Here is a 26,753-nt window from a genome sequence, read left to right on the forward strand (position 1 = left end):
AACATCTTAATTTTTTTGTTGTTGAAAAAAAAGGAAAAACAGCAAAGAAGCACCAGCACTGATGAATTCTTTGTTCTCTGAGAAAAATATCCCAGAGGAAGTTTGTAACCTAGAATTATCTTTCTCTTACTTCTCCCTCTTTCTCTGGGTCTTTACTTCTCTCTGTCTACTGTGTTTGCGAAGATTGTTTAACTTGTTGAAACAGCTGAGGCCACTCGTTTAAACATCATCAAGTGAGCATGCACGAACGCGCACGCACGTTGAGCAATTTCTCGTCAAGTCTACATAAGTCTGGGACTGTGCATGTAGCTCTGCATGGGTCTGTCATTACAAAAAAAACTAAGAGGAGTGTCTGTTAACTATTACAACTCGCCAATCCGAACAAATACCTCTTTCCAATTACGAGAAACCCACCAGATAAACCCAATACACAAGTAGGCCCCCCGCATATTGGAGAGATAGCCATGGGCGCAGCATATGGAGCACAACTAAATGTTTGAAAGCTACAAAGCCTGACTTATGGCAGGGCGCTTGACACTTTTAATAAGTGTTGCCTGACAAAAATGTCATGCATTCGAAAAATAAAAAAACTGTTCATGTTGCGCACCTGTGTACATGTGTTCTGTCACAGTAACAGTCATATTCTGTCGCACACTGCGATGAGGTAGTCAATTCGGCGGTTGGAGGATGATGTCTGGTTACCATGGAGATTACTAAAACCTTTTCCAAAAAGCATAATTAGAACATTTTTGCCTGGCTCTTTAATTTTTGCCACACAATACTGATCAAGAGTGTCATGTTTAAGTGCTTTCAAAATATCAACCATGACATTGCTGTAGCATTGGACTGTGTTGGTCTGTGTACTAAGCATTCAACATGCCTATATGTGTCATGGAACTGAGTTTGACTAGCCTGCTGTACAATATACAGTAAGTGTCACAATGTGACCTTAGAGCCCCATAAGCTAGTCACTGTATGCGTGCTCACATGTGCCTGTACTAAGGATTAAATGCTGGGAAAAAAAGGCAACACTCAGCCCTCTGGAGGGCGAGCGGAGTCATTGTTTACCTCATGCTCACCCCCATTACCTCCACACCTAGCCTCACACACTTGTGCACACACATCCAACCCAATCTTAGCTTGCACAAAATGCATTAGGCCTAAGTGGACCAGAGTTTGTTATGTTCTTTTAGGGGAAAACACAGACAGGAAGAAAGCAGGGGCTGAGTGCACGGAGGGTCCAACAGGAATTTGTGATATTATGACAGGAGGGGGGAGGCCTGTAAAGATACGATTACATATATGGTCACCGAAATTATTATCAACATTCCTGGAAATGTCTCTTAAGTGTAAATATTACAAATAAGTTAAATATGTGTGGCCACCAGGATCTGCACTGGGTTATTAAACTACTGGTCAGAGGATGCCTGGCCAAGGTGAGGCTGGGGAGCATTTACAAAAAGTTCCTAAAGAGATCTGTCTCTATTTAGATATGACACCAGTGGATGTCATTGTTTGTCTGTCAGGGCAAAAATCAACATCGGATCTTGATGTTATCATCAAAAAGAAAAAGACAGCAACAAGAAATAAAAAGAGAGAGAGAGAAAAAAAACTACAAAAAAAGGGTAAATGGATATGACATCTGCCTGTTTGAAAAGACCGGCCTTTTCAATGGAGCTGAGGTGTGGTGCCTTCATGCTGACTCAGTCCTACCCTCTCTGGAAAAGGTCACCGCTTTCCCCGAGGATCTTTACTGTGCTCCTCTTTGAAGAGCAAGTGTTTAGTTCCAGAAGTCCTTTATTAACCTTGGAATCAACAAATACTGTTTTATGAGAAGAGGATGAGGATGCAGTGAAGTCAACAGAGCTCTGAGGTCAAGATGAAAAGCTCTGCTAACAGCTTGACTGAGTCTGTAATACAAACATCTGCAGATACAGTGAGTGGGCCACTGTGTGTACACGACCTCGTGGCAACCACAGGTGCTACATCTGCATTAGAGGTAAATGGCTACAGATCATCACTGTCAGGCAAGAAGTCTCTCCATTTTTGGAAGTATTTGTGAATAACATCAAATGAGGAGGCCTCTCACACATCTGTTGGATCAATCTATCCATGTCAAAAGCATTTACTGGGCTGACATTTTGGAGGTGCAACCATTTCATCCACCTACTGCAATATTATAGCAGCATTAAACATCCAGTGTGTAGGATTTCACATGATTTACGGGTAAAATGCAATATAATATTCATAATGAACAGACAATTTCTTGTGTTTTTGTAACGTTACATCCTTCATGGAGTTTGCCATGTTGCACTGCCATGTTTCTACAGCAACCTAGAATGGACAAACCAAACACTGGCTCTAGAAAAGGGAGGGTGAAATGAGGGATGTTCAATTGGTTGCAATCTGCATCCACATAGCTAGCTCTACCACTAAATCCACATGACAGTAGCCCTTTTCACACAGGAGAAGATGCATCGTCTCCGCTGCAGTGGTTCGCCAAAACACCTCCAGAGGCATTTCAGTGCCAGAGCAAAATATCACCCCTCGCCGCCTCCAAGCAATTCACACTGAGATGGAGGCGGCAAATTGGTGCACTAAAGCTGCATCCAAATTAAGCCTTCAATTGCAACCCTCATCAGCCAGATTCTTGTGTTAAGTACAGTTTAAGATATGGTCGCATAGACTATTTTACTTTTCTTTTTTTCTTAGGATTGAGACAGAAGTATGTGCTGTTGAGTAGGGCTGCACAATATGGTAAAAAAAAAAAAATCAAATTGCAATTATTTTGACAAATGTTATATTTCAGAATTAGTGGGAATGATCCACTTTGTATCATGACTTTTTATTTTTCATGGTCGTGACAAAGTGCAGGCTTTCACCAGGGCCTTTCTGTTTAATCATTTGACTATTTCAAGTTTCGCAAATGCTGGATTCAAACCAAAGGTGGCCATCAGTATAAAATCAGGTCACACACTGGCTGACAGTGCTGAAGTGAATGTGCGCGTGTGGATGTGTTTTGTGTTCGTGGTAGGTTAGTTTGATCAGATTTTAATCTCAGGCACCATGTCAGTTTACCTCTGACCCACTGAGTATTACAGCCTCACAACCTTTCACACTCCACTGCACCACAATGGGATCAAACACACGAAACACATTCAGACATTCACACGTCGGCACAAACACACACCACCAGGTGTGTATGCGCTGGCATGTACAGCCACACACGCACGTACTCACAAAAAATAAACATGCAAGCATCATCTGTCTTTTTGAAGAAGCTGTAAGTTTACATAACAGGTCTGATTGCTGCCGAGCACACAAAATAGTCCAATTATGGCAACACTTCTGTCGGAGTACGAATCTGCTCGCTACAAAGAGACACTGAGCTGCTGTCCCTTTCATGTGGTGCCGCATCAAAATTCAACAAGATATCATTTCACAGGAATGAGATGTGTGTATGCTTTTTATGAGTATAAAAGAAAACATTCTCATAAATTCTGGCAGGGCGAGAGTCTGTCCTGGCTTGTATGCCTGCGAGAGGAAAGAAAAAAAGAGAGAGAAAAGACAGCAAGGCCTCTGACTTGGCACCCGAAAGGGGATCGAGGGATCTTTTACGTCCATAAATCACTCTCTCTTAATTCATCCCTTTATCCTGCAGGACAAAGTGCAAGCAGGCCCTTTGCTAGAGAGTTGCTGACAATATTGTGGATGCTCACAGGGAGGTAAGAGGGTGAAATTACTGTTACTGTAAATGTTAGCAGTGTAAATACAGGGTACAAGTAGCATATTACAACCACTGCAGTGTGGCTGTAAAGGTAAATTCTTTTAATTCTTTTTGTACAATAAAAAATAATCATAAAGTGTCACAATGTTCGTTTGAAGTGTTAAAGCAGTAAAAGGTTCTGAGAAAAGGTACTTGTTATTATTTGTTTTATGATGTCTGTGAAATGACACTTTGGCATTGGCACAAGAGTTGCAGAGTGTGCAAGTCTGTTATGATGCAGATAACGATGAAATATTAATGGCTGTCTCCAGTCCACACACACATACCAGACTCAGAGTGTAACTTGTATCAACATGCAAACTGTTTTAACCATGTATATTTTGTTTTGGGTTATTTCAGATATTTTAAATCTAACAGCGATTCTTAAAGTAGAAACAGACAACTCCCCCTTGCGTTTCCAAGTAATTATTGTTAGTGCCACTGTCATGAAGACAGCTGGATTGTTTCCCTTTTCCTCTGATTAGCAACAACTAACAACACAACTTTGTTTTTCTTCTAGGAGTTTTCATGCCCAGTGGCATTTTCATAGGACCAGTTTAAAAGCTGTGTTATTCTATAGACATTACATTGTGCCATCAATATTTACTTCATAATGATACATTAAAACAACACCGTGTCACCTTTAAAGTAATCCTGGGGAGAAAAATAGATTATTGTTAAGTGGCGAACCTGGGCCACCAACCCAAAGCATCCGTATTTTATGATCTGGGGATGAGACTCAACAATCAGAAATCTTGGTCCTGCTGTATTCTGTTCTGTATCATAGGCAACTGGATTTGTTTCTTGAAGACATTTCACCTCCCATCCAAGAGGCTGCCTCAATTCCTCACTGACTAACTGGACTGCATATCTTTTTCCTGAAAGTTTCACACTGTTGCTTGTTTATTGCCAGTTTCAAAGAGACATATTATGCTTGTTTTCAGGTTCATAATTCTATTTTGGGTTACTGCTAGAATAAGTTTACATTATTTAATGTTCAGTAAAGACATGAGTTTTCTCATACTGTCCAGTGCTGCAGCACTGTATTCCTCATCTCTCAGAAATGCACTGTTTTAACTCCTGTCTCTTTAAGGCTTGTCTCCAAAATCCCGTCTCCTCTGATTGGTCAATTCACACATGCCTGACCCTGCATTGCTAACAACAGAGCAACTGTGCTGAACCAATTCGTACGTGCCAAACTCACTGCTAGGCACAAATTATGCAACTGTTTGGGGAGGAGCTTCTGTGGGTGCAAACTTTTCAACTTTCAAGATGTTTACACACAAGACCCTACACAAGAAGGGAAGGAAAAAGATGAAATAGCATAATAGGTCTCCTTTAAGGTACTACATTACAGCATCCATACTGACCTCTCCATCAGGCCTTTGGTTCTGTGTCAAGCTGGAATTCAAAGGCTGACTCTGGGAAATTTTCTGGGGCTGCACTGCTGAAAGTCTGTCCTTTAATTCTTGGTTCTCCTTCCTCATCTTTTCCAGCTCGTCCAGCCGAACCCTGTCCTCCCTCTCCTTCTGCTCGCGCAAATTCTCAATCACCCGCTCCTGAGATAGCGAGATGAAAAAAAAAGAACAAGGGAAAACAACATTTGGTGAGAGGTGAGTATAAGAATAAAGAACAAAGTATAAACAGATATCAGCCATATAAAAGTTCTTAAGAATTGAAGATTTTTTAATATATATATATATATATATATATATATATATATATATATATATATATATATATATATATATATATATATATCACTATGATTTTTTTTTTTTTTTTTAATTTCCAGTGGGCAAAAGATTGTCAGTCCTTTGTGACTGCAGTTCTTTCCTATCATTATTGACAATTTTGAACCAGTCTCTTGCTGAATGGGCTCACCAGCATGCTTCACAAAGTCACGCCAAAGACAAATTCATAAATGCCTGTTATAAATAATACTACCATAAATAATTGCAGGGACATGAGGAGATTAGAGCCAAGTAGAACAGAGTGAGAGGAGGAGAAAGGAGGAGAAGAGTTGAGGGACAGAGGCAGATTTATTGAGAATGGATTGGAGAGTACTGTAGATCACTTCCTCACAACTCTGCCTTCTGATAAACCAAGTTGGAATGTTTACACCATAATTTTCACTATTCTCTAATCACCTGGGACAGCGGGAGGACCACGGCGTCGGGCATCGGTCTGAGACCAGGTCCACACCATGGGTGGCAGAGAATTCAAGGTGTGTGTAGTAGGTGTGTGTTAAAGTGTATATGTGTGTGTGTTTAGGTGTGGATTGAAGTGATTATCAAGGTGTTTACTCAGGTGTTTATTTAGGCACGGAGCACAGCTCAGCAATGAGGCTTTACGATGTGGCATCGCCGCATGATTGGCAGCTTTAAACCCCCGGGTAATTGGACAAATACACCCACTAACTAGACCTGGCACACAAACACAGTTCATAGTGGGCTTTGGACGAGTGGGCCAGGGAGAGAGAAAGAGAAAGAGAAAAGAGTGAGAGAGACCACATGGTTAATAGGTCCTGGGTGTTTTCCCCACATTATGAAATATCTCTAGGATGTTTGGGGTTTAGGGAAAGAGACCAGGATGTGATAATAAAACCTGCCTATATGAGGCTGATGTGTGGAGCACATGTAAACATAACAAAGACACACACACACACACACACACACACACACACACACACACACACACACACACACACACACACACACACACACACACACACACACACACACAAACACACACACACAAACACACCAAAGAGTAGGGTTCAGCTTAGGCACAATGCCCTCGCCTGTTAATTAGAACCACAGCACTGTGGCTAGCGACTGGCTCCAAGAGCAGGTTTGTGACAGGGTGTGTGATTAGCAACACACACACTCACTCTTGTAAACACATTACACACACCCTGTGATGACCACAAAAGTCTGAAAAGCTCGCCAACGCTCTCCTCATCACAGCTGAATTATATGTAGGCTGCATCAGAAGTGGTTTCTGGGTAAACAGATGGGCCGTGGCAGAAAAAGGATTTACAGTTTATTGTGCCATTATGCTATTCATTTCAAAGTCTGTCGGCAACAAAAACAAATTTAGGTGATAAAAGATCATTTTAAGTGAAAACATCTCTGTGCTGCACTGGCCCGAAAGGAATGAAGCACACATCAGACAACATCTTGTCAGTTAATAGACAACAGAGAATTCAACACAAAGAAAATAACAGCACCCTAATTCATCAGAGACACACACACGCACACACACACACACACACACACACACACACACACACACACACACACACACACACACACATTTTACCATTTTATACCTCTAGAACTCAGTCACTGCTTCAGCTTTTCTCTCATGTGTCATTTGTGTGAAATTACTTAACACCATGTAAAAAACTGCAAGTTATTTTCTTGCAAATAAGCGTTGTTGCTATTTTTACAACCAAAGTTGTATCCACCAAACAGAGCTGCTGAAAATCACTGAGTGGCAATGCTCTGATTTCAAAATGTTTGAACTTTGCCCGACTTCTAACCTCACCTTTGAATGCCACTAATGAAGAACAGCATCAGTCCAGGCAGGGCACTAAAGTCGCACTTTTATTGGCTGTCTGGCATCAGCTGCTTGAGACACGATTCACAAACACTGACTCATCTAAAGATGTGGCAACAACATCTCAGGTGAGATGGGCTTTACTAGCAGTCAACTGAAACTGCAATATATGCTTGTTTAGGGCTGTTCTAATAGTATTACCCTGAAACTGGTTCATAAATTATACATCCGTTTTAACAAAAGATTACATACACATACGCGAGGTGGCCACTGTCTCTGGGGTTGGCCTAGTCACAGATCGTCACAGCTCAAACTCATTGAGAGCTCACATAAAAAGCAGAGATACCAGCCAAATCTAACTGTGTAACCATTTGCTACAAAATGAAACTATAATAAAAGTATCCCTGGTTGAAATGGAGCGTAGCTGTTACTTCAGACGGAGCACTGAAGTCGCACACAAAAATCAGCAACAGCTGTTTACAATATGTTTCACAATGACTGACTCAGTCACAGCTGTAGCCAGTAACATGTAATCATATTCATGCAGGCGTACTGTGTGGATATCAAAACCTTATATTAATCAATGTTACTCCGAACACTCATGCCAGTGACATTTACTATCGGAGCTTCCTACACAACTACAAACTCTCTCAGAGTCCTTTTCACTGTTAAGATTCAATGAGAGCTCCTTAAAAAACAGAGTTTTGTCTGCAAGATCCAACTGAACATGGTCAAATTAAAAGAAAATGTATGAATGAAACAGCATTTATTTCTTCTTATGTGTAGTTCTAACTGAGCAGTTAGATGAACCACAAGAATTTGTCATGAAAGCTCCTTTAGAATATTTTCTATTGAGCGGGTCTCTGTAGTCTCTAACTCAAGTGGCAGGTCAGAGAATGGGCTAACACAAGCTAAAGTTTAAAACAGAAATATAAAACAACAGATACACACACATAGATTATGTGCACATTGGAGCCAATTTCCAGCCACTGGAAAACAAGCGGTGCAGCTGGACATCCACATCTGTCCCAAATGGGGAACTATATAAAGCTGCAGCAAGTGCCAGCAAAAAGTAAACTAACATCCATCTTTTAGCCTGTAGTAGAAACAAATATGTAAATGGGAATCATTTTTAAGCCTGCTGTGCCAAAGTGATCGTTTTTTAGACCATAGTACCAACAAATGTGTGCAAGCAGCAAACTTTAAACATGCAACAAAGCTGAGCAAGATCGAGTCACTCTGTAATCGAGCCAGTCAGTTCAAGGTAGCGCTGCCAGGATTCAGCATCTCCACGGTCATGGTCAGTTCTGTAAAGTCATACCGTCTGCTCTGAGGTTCAAGCCTGTTTCCAATTAGAAATCACCAGCATCCTGTAACCATGAGTGCAAATTCATAAACACATGGACACTAACGACTTGTGTAGACAAGACAAAAAAAAAAATCTCCATTAGCAAATATCATTCCAAATTCCCGAGAGACCCTGATTTACCCAGAAATATAATAAAATCACTGGGGTTTTATTGGGTAAATAATCTGTGTGATGAAACACAGGTCATTTTACTAAAAACAAAAACACCACAGTGGCCAGCGAGGCATTCATCTTTTAGTGTTAGCTCCGCATGCTAGCTCCGAAGTGTTGATGTGAAGCTATATGGAGACCAGCTGCTCTCTGGTGTTGCCAGAAAACAACAAATGTTGGATGTTTACGACCAACATCCAGCCATGTGGAGAGAGTCTGCTTAGTTCACCTAGATGCACGTGGCAGTTGCAGCTCTGCGATGTGTCTTACTGAGGCCAGGATATCCAGTTTTAAAAAAAAAGCCAGATATTGATATATAAATGTATTTGCCAGTGTTGGTGCCACTTGATAAGGTTGGATTTCAGATACAAACTTCCTTATTTTACCAACATTAGAACAGGACTTTACAGCACATCAAGTCTGAACAGTCTCTTTAATTATGTTCACTCATGGTCACTGTTGTTATTCCTCTGGATGTGTGCATCTGTATTATCAGTTACAGAATTCCCATCTGATGCCTTGTAATTGCATTTCTCTTGCAAGCTCTGTTCTTTCTCTGCGTCCTTCATATGTCTTGCAGAAGTTACTAATTTTTTACTCTGCCTCCACCCTTGCATTCCTTGACCTCTCCCTCCCTTAATTCTGAGGCCACCTCTTCCATCAGGGCTGTGCCTCTTCTGCCATTCCACTTTTCCATCCCTCCATTCCTCCCCCTTTCAAAACTTCTATCCTCCCCTTATTCTATAGATCATTCCCTCCCTATGTTCAGCACAGTTACAGACAGGGACTAATCCTCTGTCTATGCTCACCTTAGACCTCCCTTCTCCTGGTGCCTCCTTCTCTCCCTTACTGTTTTCAGAGTGGACCTCATCTAGTGTGGCCCAAAGTCTATAAATTAGAAGGCTGTGTCAGTAAATTATTGCAGTGAGTCACGGAAAAGCACGCAACTTAACTGAGCCGGGGGCCGAATACCTGCTTCCTGAAAGACCGGTGTGCCTCGATGGATAAAAGTTTCCACACCAAGGGGTTCTCTAATGGTTTCATTTTGTGAGATTTTATTGTCTACACCTGACAAACAAGTTTAAGTCCCCTCATTAATAGCGTGCGTAATTATTCACGCAATCCAATCCAGCAACTATTCTAACTATTCTGAGTGCACTGTCTATCTACCTCGGCCCTCACCTCAAATCTCTTTTCTCAGCCAGTTGCCGTCAGCTTTTCCTGGCCTCCAGCTCTAACTCTGGCTTTCTGTGACAAGGCCATCCTCACCCGCCCCTCATCCCTCCCTCCCTTCGTTGTGTACCTTTTCTGATAAGGCTTCCTCTAGTGTGGCCAGGGCTGTGTCTGTGTTGCTGGAGTCAGTCTGAAGGCCCTGGACCCTTTCCCGCAACCCAGCCAGCTGTTTGTCCTTATCCTTTAACTGCTCCAACAGGTTCTCAATCTGGAGAGAGAAGAACAGGGATATATACAGAAGAGAGGAGTTGAGGTTAGGAGCAGGTTGATGTGTAACAAGCACATAATCATAAATTAATAGAACCACAGTAGGAAAGTTTAGATGAACCTGACAGGATAGAAGATGACAAGTAAAATGCCTTTTTAAACCTTTTGAATTTGTTTAATGTACCCAGCTGGACTATCATGAGTGGAGACCTTTGGGTACCAAAGAAAAACAAAAAGGAATCATCCCATTGACTGCAAATTCATTGCCAAGATGAATCTAGACACCGAAAACTGTCTGTGGCCTCTGGCTGCATTCTCCAATTTCCTGCGGTAATGTCTTCCATTCTGGCCTGGCAACTTATAGATGAGCAGCTATGAAAGCCTCTACTGTACAGCTTGGGTCAAGACAATTATGCGCGGATCCAAGAAGGGAGAACTTTACTGCTGAGTTGAAGACTTAGTAGAGAGGTGCTAATAAGAAAACCCATGGATAGTGTGACCAGATCAGTTTCAGGACCACTTCAGTGGTATTATACAAAGAGTTAAATCAGCACATCGAATTACGCGACCGTTTCTCTGCATCTGCCTTTCTGTGGCTAACCTCATGTCGCTAAAGTGGTGGTGTAATAGCCAGTTGTGGTGCTCAACTGCCTTTATCTGATGAACATCCGCAAAACAGAACGCAAACACACACAAAGACACATGCTCAGGCACAAACACAAAACGCTCTGGGCTGTCCCAAACAAAACACTAGCAGATGCAGCTGGGGCAGGACGCAGTGCAATGAAACTCCAGAGGGTCTACAAATTAGTTACAAAGGGACAGCACATCTGGTGACAGGACATGGTGACTTGCTTGTGGCTTATACTTTCTAGAAGCTCAATCTACATTCCCTTTAAATGCTGATTAATATCCTCTACAAAAGGGAGGCTGAATATAAGAAGTTGCTGGACTCCCTGAGATTCCCCGGACCGATTGGCATGGAGCATATATTTTCCTGTCTCCAGCTCCGTCTTCTTTAGTGTTTTTTTTTTTTTTTTTTCTACAGACAGACAAAGCGCCATTCACTCCCTGCTGCAAAGCATTAATACCACATTTGACCCAAGTGGTCCTTTCTCAGATCAGGGCTTGTGTGGTACAAAAGAAAGGCACATGCACTGAAAAGATTTCATTATTTAATGAACATGAGAATCCAATAAAAACAAGAAAAACACTTCGGGCCATTGAGAGACCACATTTTAACTGAGATGGTGACAGGGTAAAAATGTCCAGTGGGGAGAATGAGCTGCATTCCAGTCATGGGTACATAGATAGATAATGTCCAAATCTCTGCAGCTATTTTACAAATGAATCCAATTAGACTGCAGACTTTGGTGTTCTCTGCTCCCCGGAGGACAAGGGCGAGGATTTAAAAGAGCCATCTTGGTTTTGGCAATGGAGGGAAAGGGGCATGGGGGGTGGGAAAAAGCAGCCGGGGCCCTTCGGCAGATCTTGATAGGTTAATGACAGTCATTACACAAACCAAGCTACAGGCTCTGCAAGGTCGGCCCAAGCGATAGGGACATTAAACCCTAAGGGAATGATGGGAAAGCTTCACACCACCAAAATCATATAAAAATTCCCAGCAATTCATGACTGTTGGATAGGATATTTGGGTGGACACTTTAAGAGACAAACGGACTGATAGAAGCGAGGATAACATGGGTTTCTTGATTTATTCTCATATGTTTTGCTCATTTTAAGTGTGTGGGCTGAACTGGTGCTTTTCGTGTATTTTCCAAAGGATGTAAGCACTTGAGAGCTGAAGCTAGACACACTGTAACTCACAATCTCCACTTCACGAAGCGCCGGTGAAACACCCCTCAAATGCGCAGTAAATAAAGGAAGTGCAAACAAACTAAATATCTCGTGTTGGCCTCTAATTGTGTTAGGTCAGTAGCTTTGACATACCTTAAATATGCACAAAAACACGTGCACATGCACTCATGCATACCCATGCTCCCTGTTCCTATGGGCACCACATGGCCCTATTTCAGGTCGAATTGTGCATGTCGCCTCTGGTCTTAGATAAATGATTACATTCTTCACCAGGCTGAAGTTTGCTTTGGCCTGGTCACACGAAATAACAACCCCTTGATGAAATATTTAGCCTCGTCGCTGGGCCCTCTGTGAAATTGGGCAGAAAAACGTTCAACGCAACTTAAACGTTATATCGGCGGATGAGGAACGAGCCACGGGATATGGCCGTGGATATGGGAAAGGGGGCAAGGAATTCTGTCAGAAGTCAAAACATACGGAGAGAAATGCCTTTTGTGGACAGGCGAGGCTCGGGGCAGCCGTATGCCTTTCTGGGAGAGAGAGAGCGAGAGAGAGAGAGAGGCCTCCCTCCCAGTAGCTCAATTGTTATGATGAGAACAGCAGTCATTCATTTTATCTCTCAGTGTATGCGGCTACCACGAACTATACTCCCGCATCTCACCCACACACAAAGACACACAGCCAGACACATACACACACACGCACACACACAGGCTTTTATCATTAACCACTGTGCATATGTCATCCCACTCTCCAACCACACACACCTCCCGCTGAAGCAGACCACCTACGATAGTCAGCTACCATGACTCTATAGGCCAGGCACTGCGGTGTGGACTGTCTTTCTCAGCGAGTGTGTTGCCTCCTGAGAAACCATGACGTCTGTCTCAGACCTCTCCCACACACTGGCCCCCCCACTGTTTACAGCCGTACTGTTTTGACTCCGATAACTTTATCAACGAGCTGATAGGAGGGGACCAGGTTCCCCTTAAAGGAGGGAGTGTTGATGCGTGGTTACCTTTTACTGACCTTGACTTTGCACAGTTGTAGCTCCAAAATACAGCTGAGTAGTAAAGTACTAAAGCATAAGCAGGTGGTGGGATGTAGAGATTTGATTACCAGTGATTAGGTGCTGGGCAGTATATACAATACATATCGTTATTGTGATATGAGTCTATTCAGCATCTGTGATTTGAATATTATGATATGACATAAATGTCTTTTCCTGATTTTAAAGGCTGTATCACAGTAAAGTGATGTCATTTTCTGAATTCAGTGGACTGTTCTACTTAGTTATTAAATCCATATTACTGATGATTATTTATCGTAAATCGCATCATGCTAATGTTTTGTGAAAGTAACAATAGTCATCCCTACAATACTGTCACAATATTATTATTGAGGTATTGTATTTTGTCGGAAATGTTGTGATCTGAGGATTAATCCCAGTATTTACGAAGTGCTTTTTAGGAAATTTCCAAAATGTTAAGATAAATATCGCGTATTGTATTACAGCTGAAAAATACTGAGAAATTTTAAGGCTATATCACCGAGCCGTATTTAATTTGTCAGTCAGCAATTTTTGCAAAATAATAGTACTTATAAATTAATATATATTGCACAAATGTAACAAAGGAAATGAATAGAAAAGAAAAACAACAGAATGTATACAAAAACAGCAACAGACAGTAAAAGTAGACATCAAGCTAAAAACAAGAAGCAAAACGAATTTAAAAAGTAGTCAGAGAAGTTGTTAAATGGCCTAACTGTCATCAACATATGTATGTAAAAACAAAGACAAACTAGAATGGTACTCTGTAGAGGGCATACCTCCGCCAAAGCCCAAGAGTCACATTTGTATTCGGTCATGGCTACCAGCCACTTAAAATATGCCTTATTTTTTCAGCTTCAGATTCATGCTGATGCATGGATTCTCTGAGAATTGAAAAAAAATCCCAAAACACTCCTCATCCGAGTTTTGTGGAATTCCATTCAGTAGTTTTTGTGTAATTCTGCTGACAGACACAGGTTAAAACATGACCTCCTATGCAGAGGTGAAAATATATTGTACATAAAAACTAGGGGAGTAAAGATGGTTCACAAATAATACAGAGTAACTATCATAAACTCAGTGATGCTGGCCATTTTTTTTTTCATAAATTGTTGGTGAAACCAGGGTTGAAAGTGGGCTGTGATATTGCCATTAGAGAAACAAAATCACAATGAACTATATCATATAATAATTAAACAGTGATTTTTAGTTAGTCTTAGTCTAAATATTATTGATATAATTATGAAAATGAAAAGATACAGAGAGGGGCTTTTACAGCTGCCATATGAGAAATTACTGAGATTCTGAAACCAAAAGAAGTTCCTGTACAGTACGTAGGAATATGGGGACAATGATGGCGGACAAATTATCTGACAAACTTGGTGATGCTGGCTACAGTTCCGAACATATCAACTAGTTGGAGAAACTAGTGGGTTAAAAGTGGTCGGTCATGTTGAAATTTGGCTCATACTTATCCTCAAAAGAGTGACAAATATTTTGAATTAGGGAGGGGAAGTCTCAAACAATAGCTGCCATATATTCATGTTAAGTTACAAAGTAAATAGTTGTCAACAAAACAATTTTGATTCTCTTTCAAGTGGGCTTTGAAATCCTTTGGGAGCCTTGGTGTGTCATTGTGTTTGCAGTCTGGAGAGTCTGATCATGATTAGGACAAGCTGCCTTCTAATGTAATGGGAGGGAAGCTGGTGAAACAGTATCAGGCCCTGTGTCTCAGGCGAAAAAAAAAAAAATTGGGATCTAAAAGCAGCTTGTTCCGGAGCAGAACCACAAACCCGGTCGACCCGTCTGTCTTCCATCCAAACTAAGGGCTAGAACTCTGTGGCCTCCAGAGGAATCATTTCTGCAGAACACAAAGGAGACCAGCGTGGAGCGTGACCACCATAAAAATCATTTGTATTTTTAAAACTCTTCTGGACCAATAAAAATACCAAACAATAATTGGTCGCCCTTTCTGAGAGGCAACTCATTTCTCTATGCTTGTCATCGCCTCTGAAAATATGACAGGGACAGTTGTAAAAACCCAGAGATCCTGGCACTGACACGTCTGTGCACACACACATAGCCACACACATGTGCACAGAGGGACAGTAACCGCAAACTGAACAATATGTAGTAACACACTGTGTACTTCCCCAGAGAAATCTAGGTCAGAGTCAGACCGAATCACGATGAAAGACGACATTCTGGAAATATCATACTGCTACTTTAACTCCTCCACAATCACGTACTGCGATCCAAGCAAAGCATGTACATATTAAACTTGGAATTTTATTATGCTTGTGCGTCAGTTACAGTATACTCAAACATGGACACCTGCATACTGTTCCCATCTCGTGCAATCAGCGTTTTGTTGATTCCCACATTAATAAAGGACTTCCTCCTGCTCCGGAGCACTCAGATGTGGCTCTTCAAAGAGACGCACAGACTGGTCATGAAGCTTAGGGAAGACAGTGACCTTTCCAGTGTGAAGAGGGGGTGCTTGCACTTCATTTAACCCCTGTCCCACCACTACCCTTCTCTGCCTGTGGAGCAGAGCAACATGGGCAAGACTGACAGATGCGTTAGAGCTTGAATACTGTGTAAGTTGGCGCCCCCATGTGGCAAACAGTCCTATTTATCCACTTGTGACAACTCCAGAGTTCAGCTCGAACGAAAAATTGTGTTTTCTCCGAATTCACTTGTGCAATTAAGCAAGGCCTTCACTTTCACCTTCTACATGCTCAATCTTCCACACCTCATTTGGGGAAATTTCCCCGGATAAGAGCAGCAGCTAAACATGTATTTGTCAGGAATCATTACACTACACAAATGAAGTTTGCTACTGAAAGGCAACTGCCACAATAAAGCCCTACCAGAGCTCCACAGACCAGCTGAGTCAACTGGCTGGGAATGCAATAGGGGGACAAGGTAACACAAAAAAGCAGCAAAATGACACCTCTGCCCTGTTCCCCTCAAATGACCTTCCTGATGTCATGCTGCTTTTGCTCGAGGAGCCATTACTCGTCTGCTATCGAACAGAGCAACGGAGCACGATGACTTCATAAGACGAGTGGTGCCCGAGAGAGGGAGGGAGAGAAGGGAGGGTCAAGAAGCAAAGGTTCTGAAATCACCCACACGTTTCTTAACAAGGAAAAGTAGAGGTCATTATTCTTTTCTGTCGGGGAACAGTTTCCTCCTCATGGAGAAACAAAAGAGAGTCACAAGGAAGAGTTTAAAAAAAATAAAAATAAAAAAAAAAGAGGCCTCTTCTGGGCTTTTTTGATCTGTTGGTCAAAGCTTTTTTTCTTTTCTATCCAAACCAAAAAGGACCATGCAGAGGCAGGATCCCCCATTAACAAGCCAAACAAACAGGTTCTCGCCTATCGTACAGGTTCACAAGTTTTGTCAAAGTGAAAAGAGAGCAAACGAGAGAGACAGAATTTTCTACGGGTTTCACTATGATTAAGACCGAGGCCTGTGACTCTCGCAGCAGCTTTCTCTCAACTGCCCAAACATTAATTCTTGCTTCTAACCACCAGTGCCTGTTTAGAAATACAAAGGTGCTCTGTGTCCACACACACACACACACACACACACACACACACACACACACACACACACACACATACACTCATTTAAATGCACGGACACACAAACATGCGCAAAAGCAGAGAGAAATACACTCTATAAATACAGAGGAGCAAGCACCCAGGTCGCAGATGAATATGCATGATGTAAGTTTTATATTTTGTACTTCACATGACCTTGATTATATCTTAACAACTCAGGCAGAGCCTCAGAAACATCAAATATAAAGGAAAGCAGAACACCCATAAAGAAAGAAACAGAGAGAAATTAAGTTAAATAGAGCAGGAAAAGAGAAGGCAACACTAAAATCCAACTCATTATTCAGTGGCTGGGGCATCTGGCTCACAAAGGTTATAATTTAAGAACAAATTACAGATATCATAACTCTACTTTCATTTATGGAATGCGAATGAAAGGAGTTGAAACAACAGTTGCAACATGTGATACTTGAAATAACAAAAAAGTAACTGCACATCAGGAGTTGCAAGGAATTGTAGACAAAACCTCCTCAACAGATGAGAGCTGCCATCATCATCATCAAGCTAGAAGTCCCAACCCAATTATTTTAATATCTAAACATGATTTTGTGTTCAGCACAACAGAGCAGCACATATCACATTGCAAAATGCGGAGTATTGAGAATTGAAACCATTTCAAATATTCAGTCTTGATCCTTATCAATATTTCCATATTTTTGACAACACCGCTGCCTAGACTGCTCTGTAATTGTTTGCTTTCTTGCCAGGAAATAAGCACAAACATATGTGATTATCCAAAAAGTCTTCAGTTATTTCCTCACAGATAACTGCGTCACCAAAAAAATGTTGTTTCTGAAAAGTAAGAATTTGTGTTAACATTTACACCATTATTACCTGGCAGAGGCACTGTGAGCTACAGATGCACCTGAGTTATTTCCATAAGCTCCAACTAATCTTATACTGTTGCCAAACAAGAGAACAAAAACGCTCCAAAAAGTTCTCCTTTCATCAATAAAGATTACCTAGAAAATTGCAACCTAATTTTCTGCTTTTTGGAGAATGTCTGAAAAGTTGAAACAAAAACCCCCCAAACACTTCAATGAATCTTATTTTAGCGTTGGGGAAACAAAAATATTTAAGCAGCAATATAAATGACTCCCACTGTATATGTCTGTGCATAAATGCATTTGCATATGGACCCACATACACAAACAGGAAACCAACTCCTCTTGTCTAATTCTGTACATCAGCTGTAACGTGTGGCTTATTCCCAACATACAGCACTGATCTACAAACACACACAGACATGCGCACACACGCCCACACACACACACACACACACAATCAAGCTGCGATTACTATCTTGAATGTCCGGCCAGGTTCGGGCGATGGCGGCTGCATATAGCACTTACACACATGACAGGCAGACATCCTCCCCCACACATTCCTCCAGAAAGTCATTCACACAGAGACCCTCCGCTGCATTCATACATATGTTATAGACACCGGCACATGCAGACACACAAGCAGACATGCAAACTTACACACACAACACAGATGCAGACATGCACGCGGGAATGACGGAGAAACAGCGAGGAAGACGAAGCAAGTGTTGTTTTCATAGTGATTCCTTCTGGTCGACCACAGAGAAAAATGAGCAGGGAGAGACTCCTGCAGACCCAGAAGTGCTCAATGAAGACAGATTGCACTTGTGCAAGCTGGTCCGTACGTGAGCGTGAGTGTGTCTGTGTGTGTGCCGGCCAACTTGATCCACGTCCATGCTCTTTAGGCTCAAGACCCTATCTCTGCCCCCCCTCAGCTGCGGAATGCTGCAGTGATTGCTGGGTAATTACCCCGACGCTTTATTCCTCTGCTCCCAGCACCATTAGTATTAATTCTCTTCTTTTTCTCCTTTTTGTAGAGACAGAATGGACGCCCTTTGATCTGAGAGAAGAAAGAAAGAAAGAAAGAAAGAAAGAAAGAAAGAAAGAAAGAAAGAAAGAAAGAAAGAAAGAAAAAGAAAGACCACCGGCGACCCAGTGGGGACCACAGCAGCAGTATGCCAACTTGTAGCTTCTGACCCAGGCCCACTGCACAGTGATCTGGTCAGAGGGGTCAAAAACATCATACAGTCATATGTTTTAAGGGAAAGGCCGAGGGTCAAACTGTGACACCCGTTCTGTCTGTCTCAATCATTTACAGTATGAAAAACATTCTGACAGGTGACTGCCAACAGGTTAGGTCACAACAGGTCAGCCTGAGTTATGGCTCGTGTCATCATCAGGATACAGGCAGCTTTAAGTTCTACATCAAGTTCGGCGAGTCATCGAACACGTCTGGTTTCCCGACGTGAAGTGCATGTGCTGTGGTCAGGAAGGACTTGAAAAGCTCAAGCCTGACATATGGCCCGACACTGGGTTTGTCTTGACTGATGTGTAGCCTGGCTCCAATCAGCCCGCCTCAGGCTCTCACCATTAACCCCGGCTGATTGCTGATAGGAGCAGAGGGGGATACAGTGGGGGCCTATCACAGGCTGTTTACCGGAACCTCCCCAGCTCCAACAGGCTTATCTGCTGCCATGTCTCTGCACTGTGATTGGTCAGATGGAATCCATTAGGATGAAAGGCATTGGTGGCCTCATCACAGATCTATCAAGATCACACACGCGCAGGAACAAACTCATACAGTAAAGAGTTATCTATAAGGATCTCCGAGAAATACAGCTGTTACACAGACACTCACCTGGAATACTCAGCCCCAAAGTGTATCTGTTTATTGACTTGTGTGCCGCACAATACCCCAATGGCCATTTTGGGATGAGTCATCTATCACAACCTTGTGCCGACACACATAGTATACATACTTTTTGAGGGCAATGCATAAAGACAAAGTCAGACACTGAGGTGGTGTCAGCCTTCATGCAATAAATATTCTAGATGTTTTATAAAAGCCTTTGGTCAGTAATAATACTCATGCTTTATTAAGCTCTACATTTAAAATCAACTAATACTTAAACTACAAGCAGTGGCCTGTTAACCCGTCTAGCAAAAGACTCATCCTCAGCACTTCACCATATAAATATATTTCTCTTTTGTATCATAAAGGGACTGATTTTGTAACAGCAGGATTTTGTTGCACAATCCTGTGTTGTAAAGAAGCAAATGACCCTTGAACCTTGAATGACACTGATTAGGGGTTGGCACTTTTTCATAAAGTTTTAAGTAACAGTTCCAATACACTACTTTCTGTGTCAGGACACATCTTGCAAAACCTTAGTTTGAGAAATGTAAAACTTTTTTTTCTACTACTTTCATTTCAGAATTCAAATTTTATTCAGCATATTACTGAGACTGGGTAAGTAACCTTAAAAAATTCAAGCTCCACAGAAGAGGCACAAAAACCTGCCTGTGGGAATACAACTTATTTGTTGGTGGTTTCAAAGGAGTTATAGATTTAAAAGAAGAATGCCTTTCAGGTTGAAAGGCTCCAAACAAGTGTTTGGAAAGATAACAAAAAAAGTCTGAATCTTCCGAACCATTGAGTAAATCAAGAACCACTGGAGAATTTTGAAGGCAGCCTACTAATGATTAATGGATGATCTGAGAGGAGAGTGACATTTGGTGGACATAACTTAGTACGGTGTGGCTGTGGAGTTCAGGGATACCTCATCTCAGACTCCTGTTCCTGCTCAAGAAGACAGCAGCATTACTGGTGAGTAATGAATGAAACAATCTAAATCATCTAAACACACATGTTTATCGGATTACGTTTTCTTGTGTCCATGTAAACAGTTAAGTTGGAGTCTCTAATCAGAATGATTTTGATCAGACTGACGAAATACAGATACAATTCTGTTTTGTCTTAAAAGTTCTTGAACTTTGCTTAGCTGTTTCCAGATTTAGATCAGGAATAATCTGACCAAAGATCAGTAAGAAGAAACGGTAATAAGTGAACGTGACTAAAAATCACATTTGATGCAGACAATAGTCTGTTCTGTAATCACATTTTTATCACTGAACATAAAGTATTGGGGTTTCATATGCAGCTCTTAAAAGGGATGTGACATTGGATATACTGAATGTTTTGGCTGACTGTTTTAGGAAGTCGTTTCAAATAGCACAGAGAGATTTTGGTCCATCATGCATCTGTTCGCAACAGCAGTAAGCAATGCTCATGTTTGTTTATACAATAAACACCGTGCCCGTGCTGGACTAACATTTTCCTTTCTGTCAACATGCAGCGCTTCCCCTCGCTATCCATATGCATGACACTCAAAAGTGCCAGCTTTGTTTGGGGCGGTGTGTAAAACATGTGGGAGGAGGGAGAGAAAAGCAAGAGAAAGGAGCGGTGAAGGGTATTTCGGGGGAAAACAGGGGCAGCACAAACCTGCCTGACCACGGCATTGATAGAAGAAGACTGGACGATATGCATCCACAAATTACAAGGACAAGAAAACAGAGGGTATTTCAACAAAAAACGAAAGCTCATAAACTTAGAGGCTCCACAGAGAAAGATCAAAGTGGGTGAGAGGAAACAGAGGAAATGTAGAAGGCCGGGGAACATCTCTATCTCTATATCACTCTCTCTCTCCCTCTACTTTTCTTCACAATCAAAGGCCGCGCCGTTCTGATGACACCAGGCCAGAGTCAGCGATGACACCGGGCCACAGCAAGTGCTGAAAGAGTCTGGCAGAGGGCGCACTGAAACAGAGCTGGGTTCCCCTGAGATAGTCTCAGGGAGACCTGCTAGACACTCATCATAAATAACAGAGACCCTTGTGTAGAGGGCATCCTTCTATATAGACACACACACACACACACACACACACACACACACACACACACACACACACACACAAACATACACACACGTGTTCAGTGCAGCTCTAGCAGACGTAATCGAATCTCCCTGTCTGTGGTTGCTATAGGGAGGGAACATGATAGGGGATACTATACTTCTATGCACACAGCCAGCCTTTTTAAAAGCATGAATATGGATCGAGACGACCACAATGTTTGAACATGAATAACACATGTATGCCAAAACCGCACCACAACCGGCCCTGCGTGTGTACCTCCCACACCCCTGCCCCCGCGGCGAAAAAAGAGGAAAAAAAAAAAAAAGGAACCAAAAATGAAAAAATAAATAAATAAACGCATCATTATGCATTGGTCATGGTTTTTCGGAGACCGAGGGCTCAAACAGAGCGGCCACTGTTCTGAGCTGTGATACGTAAGTCTGAAAATGCCCACACGAACCTAACATGTGTTATTTTCATTCAAAGAGCAGTTCCTCATTACTTTTAGTTAAATTCAGCCTCTAACTATTAGGATCAACGTAAGGCTCAAACAACAGGAATGACATCATGGTACCGTGCAGTAAGAGCGTGGAGAGGCTCCGTAGCACAAGATAAAAATCCTCATACGCTCCTGAGACAGAAAATAGGGCAGCAGTGAGTGATGTCTGTGCTGCAGTTTAAGGTAGTCTCTGAGATAGTGAACTCTAATGATTTCTAAAACAAGTATCCATCCACCTTATTTTGTTATGTTGTTTCGGAGAGTGCGGCAATGCTGTCTTTCAGCGAAGAGCCAGAATTATCTATTGTGATAATGTCTTTTTTCGTGTGTGTGTGTGTGTGTGAACTCATCCTTTAAACTTTATATAAAAATTGAAAGGCCAGTACGGTACAGCAGACAATCACAGACAAAACTGAATGGCTCAAAACATCTAAAAACAACACAGTGACAGGGAGGAAAGTTGTGATTTACTCGTTGAAGAACACAAAACTGCAGAACTGCAACAAGAAGGGTTTCGCAAACTAAAGATTGATACACCAAACAGACTCCCTGTTGTTATTTACATCATCCTCTCGTCCATTTTATATTAAACCCGCAAAAACATCCCACAGACTGTTTTCGCTCTTAGTTCTCCAGATGTCAATTCCTTGTGACCGGGAAGATAGCGAGTTGCACACACACATACACACACACACACACAAAAAAGGCAGAAACACATTATGACACATCAGTTTAACTGTCATCAGCGTGTGTCATCATCACTGACACTCTGGGTGGTTTGGGAATTGAACCCGTTTGTAGTCAAGATGGAGAGCTTGTCATAATAATACAGATGCATCTCGATGATGCTGAAATCTGTCCAGGAGGATGACACATATCTGTGTGTGTGTGTGTGTGTGTGTGTGTGTGTGTGTCTGGTATAGATATTGACTCTTTTATCGGTGGGGAACATATACAAGAGATTAATAGCCCTATTAGCCCTATGAACTATTTAGTTGAGTCATTCAGAGCTGATAATTTTATGAGGAGGAGGCCTGCCAAAACTTCACAATGATCTGAGCCAAAACCTCATCCCATTGTGTCGCGAAGCAACAACAGTCACAGCAAAGCTTTTAAAGATGAATCACACATCACAGAGCCTTCATGAGCATCTCTGGTGACCCATTTTCAGCTGATCCTCCACCCATCTTACCTTTTGTGTATCCAGAATGTTTTGTCATATCAAAATACTTCCCCTTTATTGAGGAAAATGTACCCTTGATATTTAGACACAGGAAGCATCAGGGAAAGCTTTATCCTGTGCTGGGAAGACTTCAAACATTCCGGGCCGCTCTTTGTTTTTACGAGTGCAATGCAATGACTTTTACAGTATGACACAAGGAAGGAAACAAGTTATGCTTCCAGTGCGCACTCCCGTCTTTCTCCTTGTATACAGATTTGTAAGTTATAGTGTCCTGGAGTAAGGACATATTTTGTGAAGGAAAAGGATGTGTGGCTCCCTAAATCATAGCTTAAAAGCCCAAATGTTTCAATATTTTGGCCTCGGATTTAAGTTTTGTGTTCCATTTGAACAAGTTCACCAACATTTCTTTTTTTCTTTTCTGTTTAGAAATGTTACCACTGAATGGTTGTTCATAACACGTTACACGGTGCGGTTGGTTCACCCAAATCACAAAAAAACTATTTTCTCATGTCCCCTGGAGGTTTCTAGCCATACAGATAGTTTTAGTATTATTTGGCCAGGTTTTCTGGCGCCACCCAAATACATCAGAGATTGATGGAATTTCATTTGTGGTGCTCCCAGCGTTGAAAAAATATATTCAAAAATTCTACAGCAACATCTCTTTCCAGAAACAATGTCCTGCTTACTGTGGGTAATCCACAGACCTCACTGTAAACAGTTTTTATTGGAACCCATGACTTCTGAAGACAGATTCACTGTAAAACTGGTGACAGCATGTTGACAAATGGATTTGTTCCTGGTAAAGACCAGTCTAAAATGTTGAGACTCAAGTTCAAAATGAGGTGAACAACACTGTAGTGGGTCGGTGTTTCGGACAACTCTTTTATTGGTACTTTGCCTTTATTGTAAAGCTGATTGAGCCAAATATGAAGTGAAGGGAGAGAGATGTGAGTATGATATGCAGCCTTTGTCCAGTTAATCAGAATCAAACTGCGGATGTTGTAGTTATGTATGCACCCTAACCATTTGTGTGAAGAGACACAGAGATGGATGGAGAGGGAAAGGCAAAGAATAACCAAGGAGAGAAAGGCCTTTCAAATTGCTGAGACCAGCACGAGACAGAGTTCATAGAAAATGACAGAGAAGAATTAAAGAAAGAACTCCAGGCAAGCAAAGGAGATAGAAGGCCCTTGATGCAGAAAAAGATGCTATGTGTGAAGAGAGGAGGGGTTTCAAGATAGAAAAGTAAAGAGAAGCCCATGACGAGGGAAGCCTTCATTCAAGAAGAGTCTGACATGCAGAGGATGAGAGAGGAGAACATGGAAAAAGAAAGAGAAATGTTCAGCAAAGATTGGAGAGAACATTGCATGAAAAAGAAGGCCTTTGATGCTGAAGATGATGCCATGATCGATGACAGGGAGATGTTCAAGATATAAAAGGAAGAGATGGCAAAGATGACAAAGGCTCCAAGAAAAGACACGCATCCAGCGAATGGGGGATGCTTTCCAGCTGGAAAAGGAGAAGACTTAAAACAAACAAAAAAAGCCTTCAATAAAGAACCTAACAAAAAAATGTAAATGCTGAAGAAGCTGCAATGTGTGAGCAGAGGAAGGCCTTTGAGATGAAAAAGACTCAAGAGAAGACAGACATCCGCAGGAGGTGGGAAACACTGAGCAAAGCACCGACATCATGATGCAGAAGTATAATGCATCAATGAAAGAAGAAAGCAACAAGGCTGATGCAACCAGCGCTGTCAACATGTCAGAGAGATCATCTCCCACTGTGACTGTTTGGGCCTGCAGGGATGAACAAGGCAACTGCAGCTGCATCAAGAAACGTACAAAGAAAAGAGTCATTAAAAAGAGTCATTAATCTGTTCTGTGAGCTTTCCCAAGCATTCAGTAAAACATGCTTACATTTAAATTTGCCATTGCGTTTAAATGCATGTTGACATTTATTCATAATTTATGTGTATGGTACAAATAAGTCTGTTCTGTTCTCCAGTGATAAAAGCTAAACACAGCATTGTACACAGTCCAGAGAAATCCTAGGCATTAGATTAAAGGAAAATGTCAGAAAACAACTGTTTTATAATTCTTCCACGTATAGAGTATATTACTAAAATTTAGGATGCATGTGTAGCATTGTTTCAAGAAGAATTACCCGCCAGTAATTGGGAGAGTAAGTTCAGATCCACCTCCATGTATCAGTGTGTCAGGGTGTGATACAGATCAATTATTACCATCTATTCCCTTTTGTGGCAAGGAAACACATACATTTTAATCTTCAAATATAACTCAATAGGTGTACAGTCGTTAAGCTCCTCATTACACTTTCAAATAGCAAAAATACAATCACCAAATCTATACAAAAAAACCCTTAAAAATAACCTTGCCAACAGGCTGTTAACAGACAACAAATTGAAAAGCAGCTGATGCCAATGTGCAGCAGGTGCAGTATGTCGACTCGGTTCATCCCTACATGCAGTATAGTGAAACTTTGTTACGTTTTCCAACATTTACATGTTTCAAGAAAATAACAGTTACATTGGGTAGCAGTCACTACAGAGTACTTCTAAAGGCATTTAAAAATGTCTTAATGATGAATAATCATGCTTATTTGAGATGGCTGAGCTCTTGTTTATGGGACCGATGTAGCTCAAGTACTTCATTGTGCAATACAAATTAAATCAAGTTACTGGAATGAGCTTCACATTCAGGTCAGTCTCAACACATCTGCAGATGTGTGATTAGAGTCACTGATGAAGAACATGGAGTCACCCTTGAATATAGATCCTTGGGTTTTAGATTTGTGTCTGGGGAAGACTTTGTTTTACTAGCAAAGACTTAAAACACAAACAGACTTTTTCAGCGTATTTTATAATAGGCAAAAACAACTTGTAGAGAGTATGAAGCCGAGAAAGACAACTAGCTATGACTCCTACCTTCAGTCCAGCCTCACCCTTGGGACACAGCACTATAAATTATAGCCCCTATGGGTGGGATGGGAAATGGGAAGTCTGGAATACCAATCAGATTGTGTTCAGTGTATACAGTGTGACTAATGGAGTGAAACACCTGTCGGTTCACAGTGTAAAATGGTCTGGTTCTTCATTCAAATATCACTTCTTCTCCAAATAATTTCATCTAAACACATGTAAGACAGATTATATTTTAATACCGAATGAAAACACTTTTGTGTTTTTGACCACACAAGTCATGTATTCTTTATATCACTGACCATTTTTGGGGAAAATGCACAGGGGTCGCATAGTAAGAGCGAGGACATCTGCAAGGGCAGCTGAAAACCATCTATGAAGGGAAAAAAAACTAGCCAGTGAGAAACCAATCTTCAGCCAACACAAACCAAATATTTGCCTAGTCATCATTCAGTCATATGTCACACTTTCCATCACTGAAATTACAAAAAATGGTAACTCAAGCATACAGTAAATTAGCCCAAAATAACTACATAATTAAATAAAAATGTCTCAATAAACAACAACAATAGAGAATAAAACTTCCCACCAATGCCTCCAGGATGAACCTT

At 41.5% G+C, this 26,753-nt stretch overlaps 1 protein-coding gene across 9 annotated transcripts in view; it reads right to left on the reverse strand.

Annotated features, from left to right (window-relative positions):
- LOC119023553 (ERC protein 2-like) overlaps positions 1-26,753 on the reverse strand; it is a 162,699-nt gene that overhangs the window by 98,281 nt on the left and 37,665 nt on the right. For all 9 annotated transcript variants that reach the window (XM_037105584.1, XM_037105587.1, XM_037105592.1 and 6 more), the window contains 2 exons: positions 10,153-10,290; positions 5,137-5,325 (listed from right to left, as the gene is read on the reverse strand). In XM_037105584.1, the coding sequence (XP_036961479.1) occupies positions 5,137-5,325; positions 10,153-10,290 (327 nt within the window). The remainder of the gene's footprint in view (positions 1-5,136; positions 5,326-10,152; positions 10,291-26,753) is intronic.

Source organism: Acanthopagrus latus, chromosome 7 (assembly GCF_904848185.1).
Source record: "Acanthopagrus latus isolate v.2019 chromosome 7, fAcaLat1.1, whole genome shotgun sequence".
Classification (NCBI taxonomy): domain Eukaryota; kingdom Metazoa; phylum Chordata; class Actinopteri; order Spariformes; family Sparidae; genus Acanthopagrus; species Acanthopagrus latus.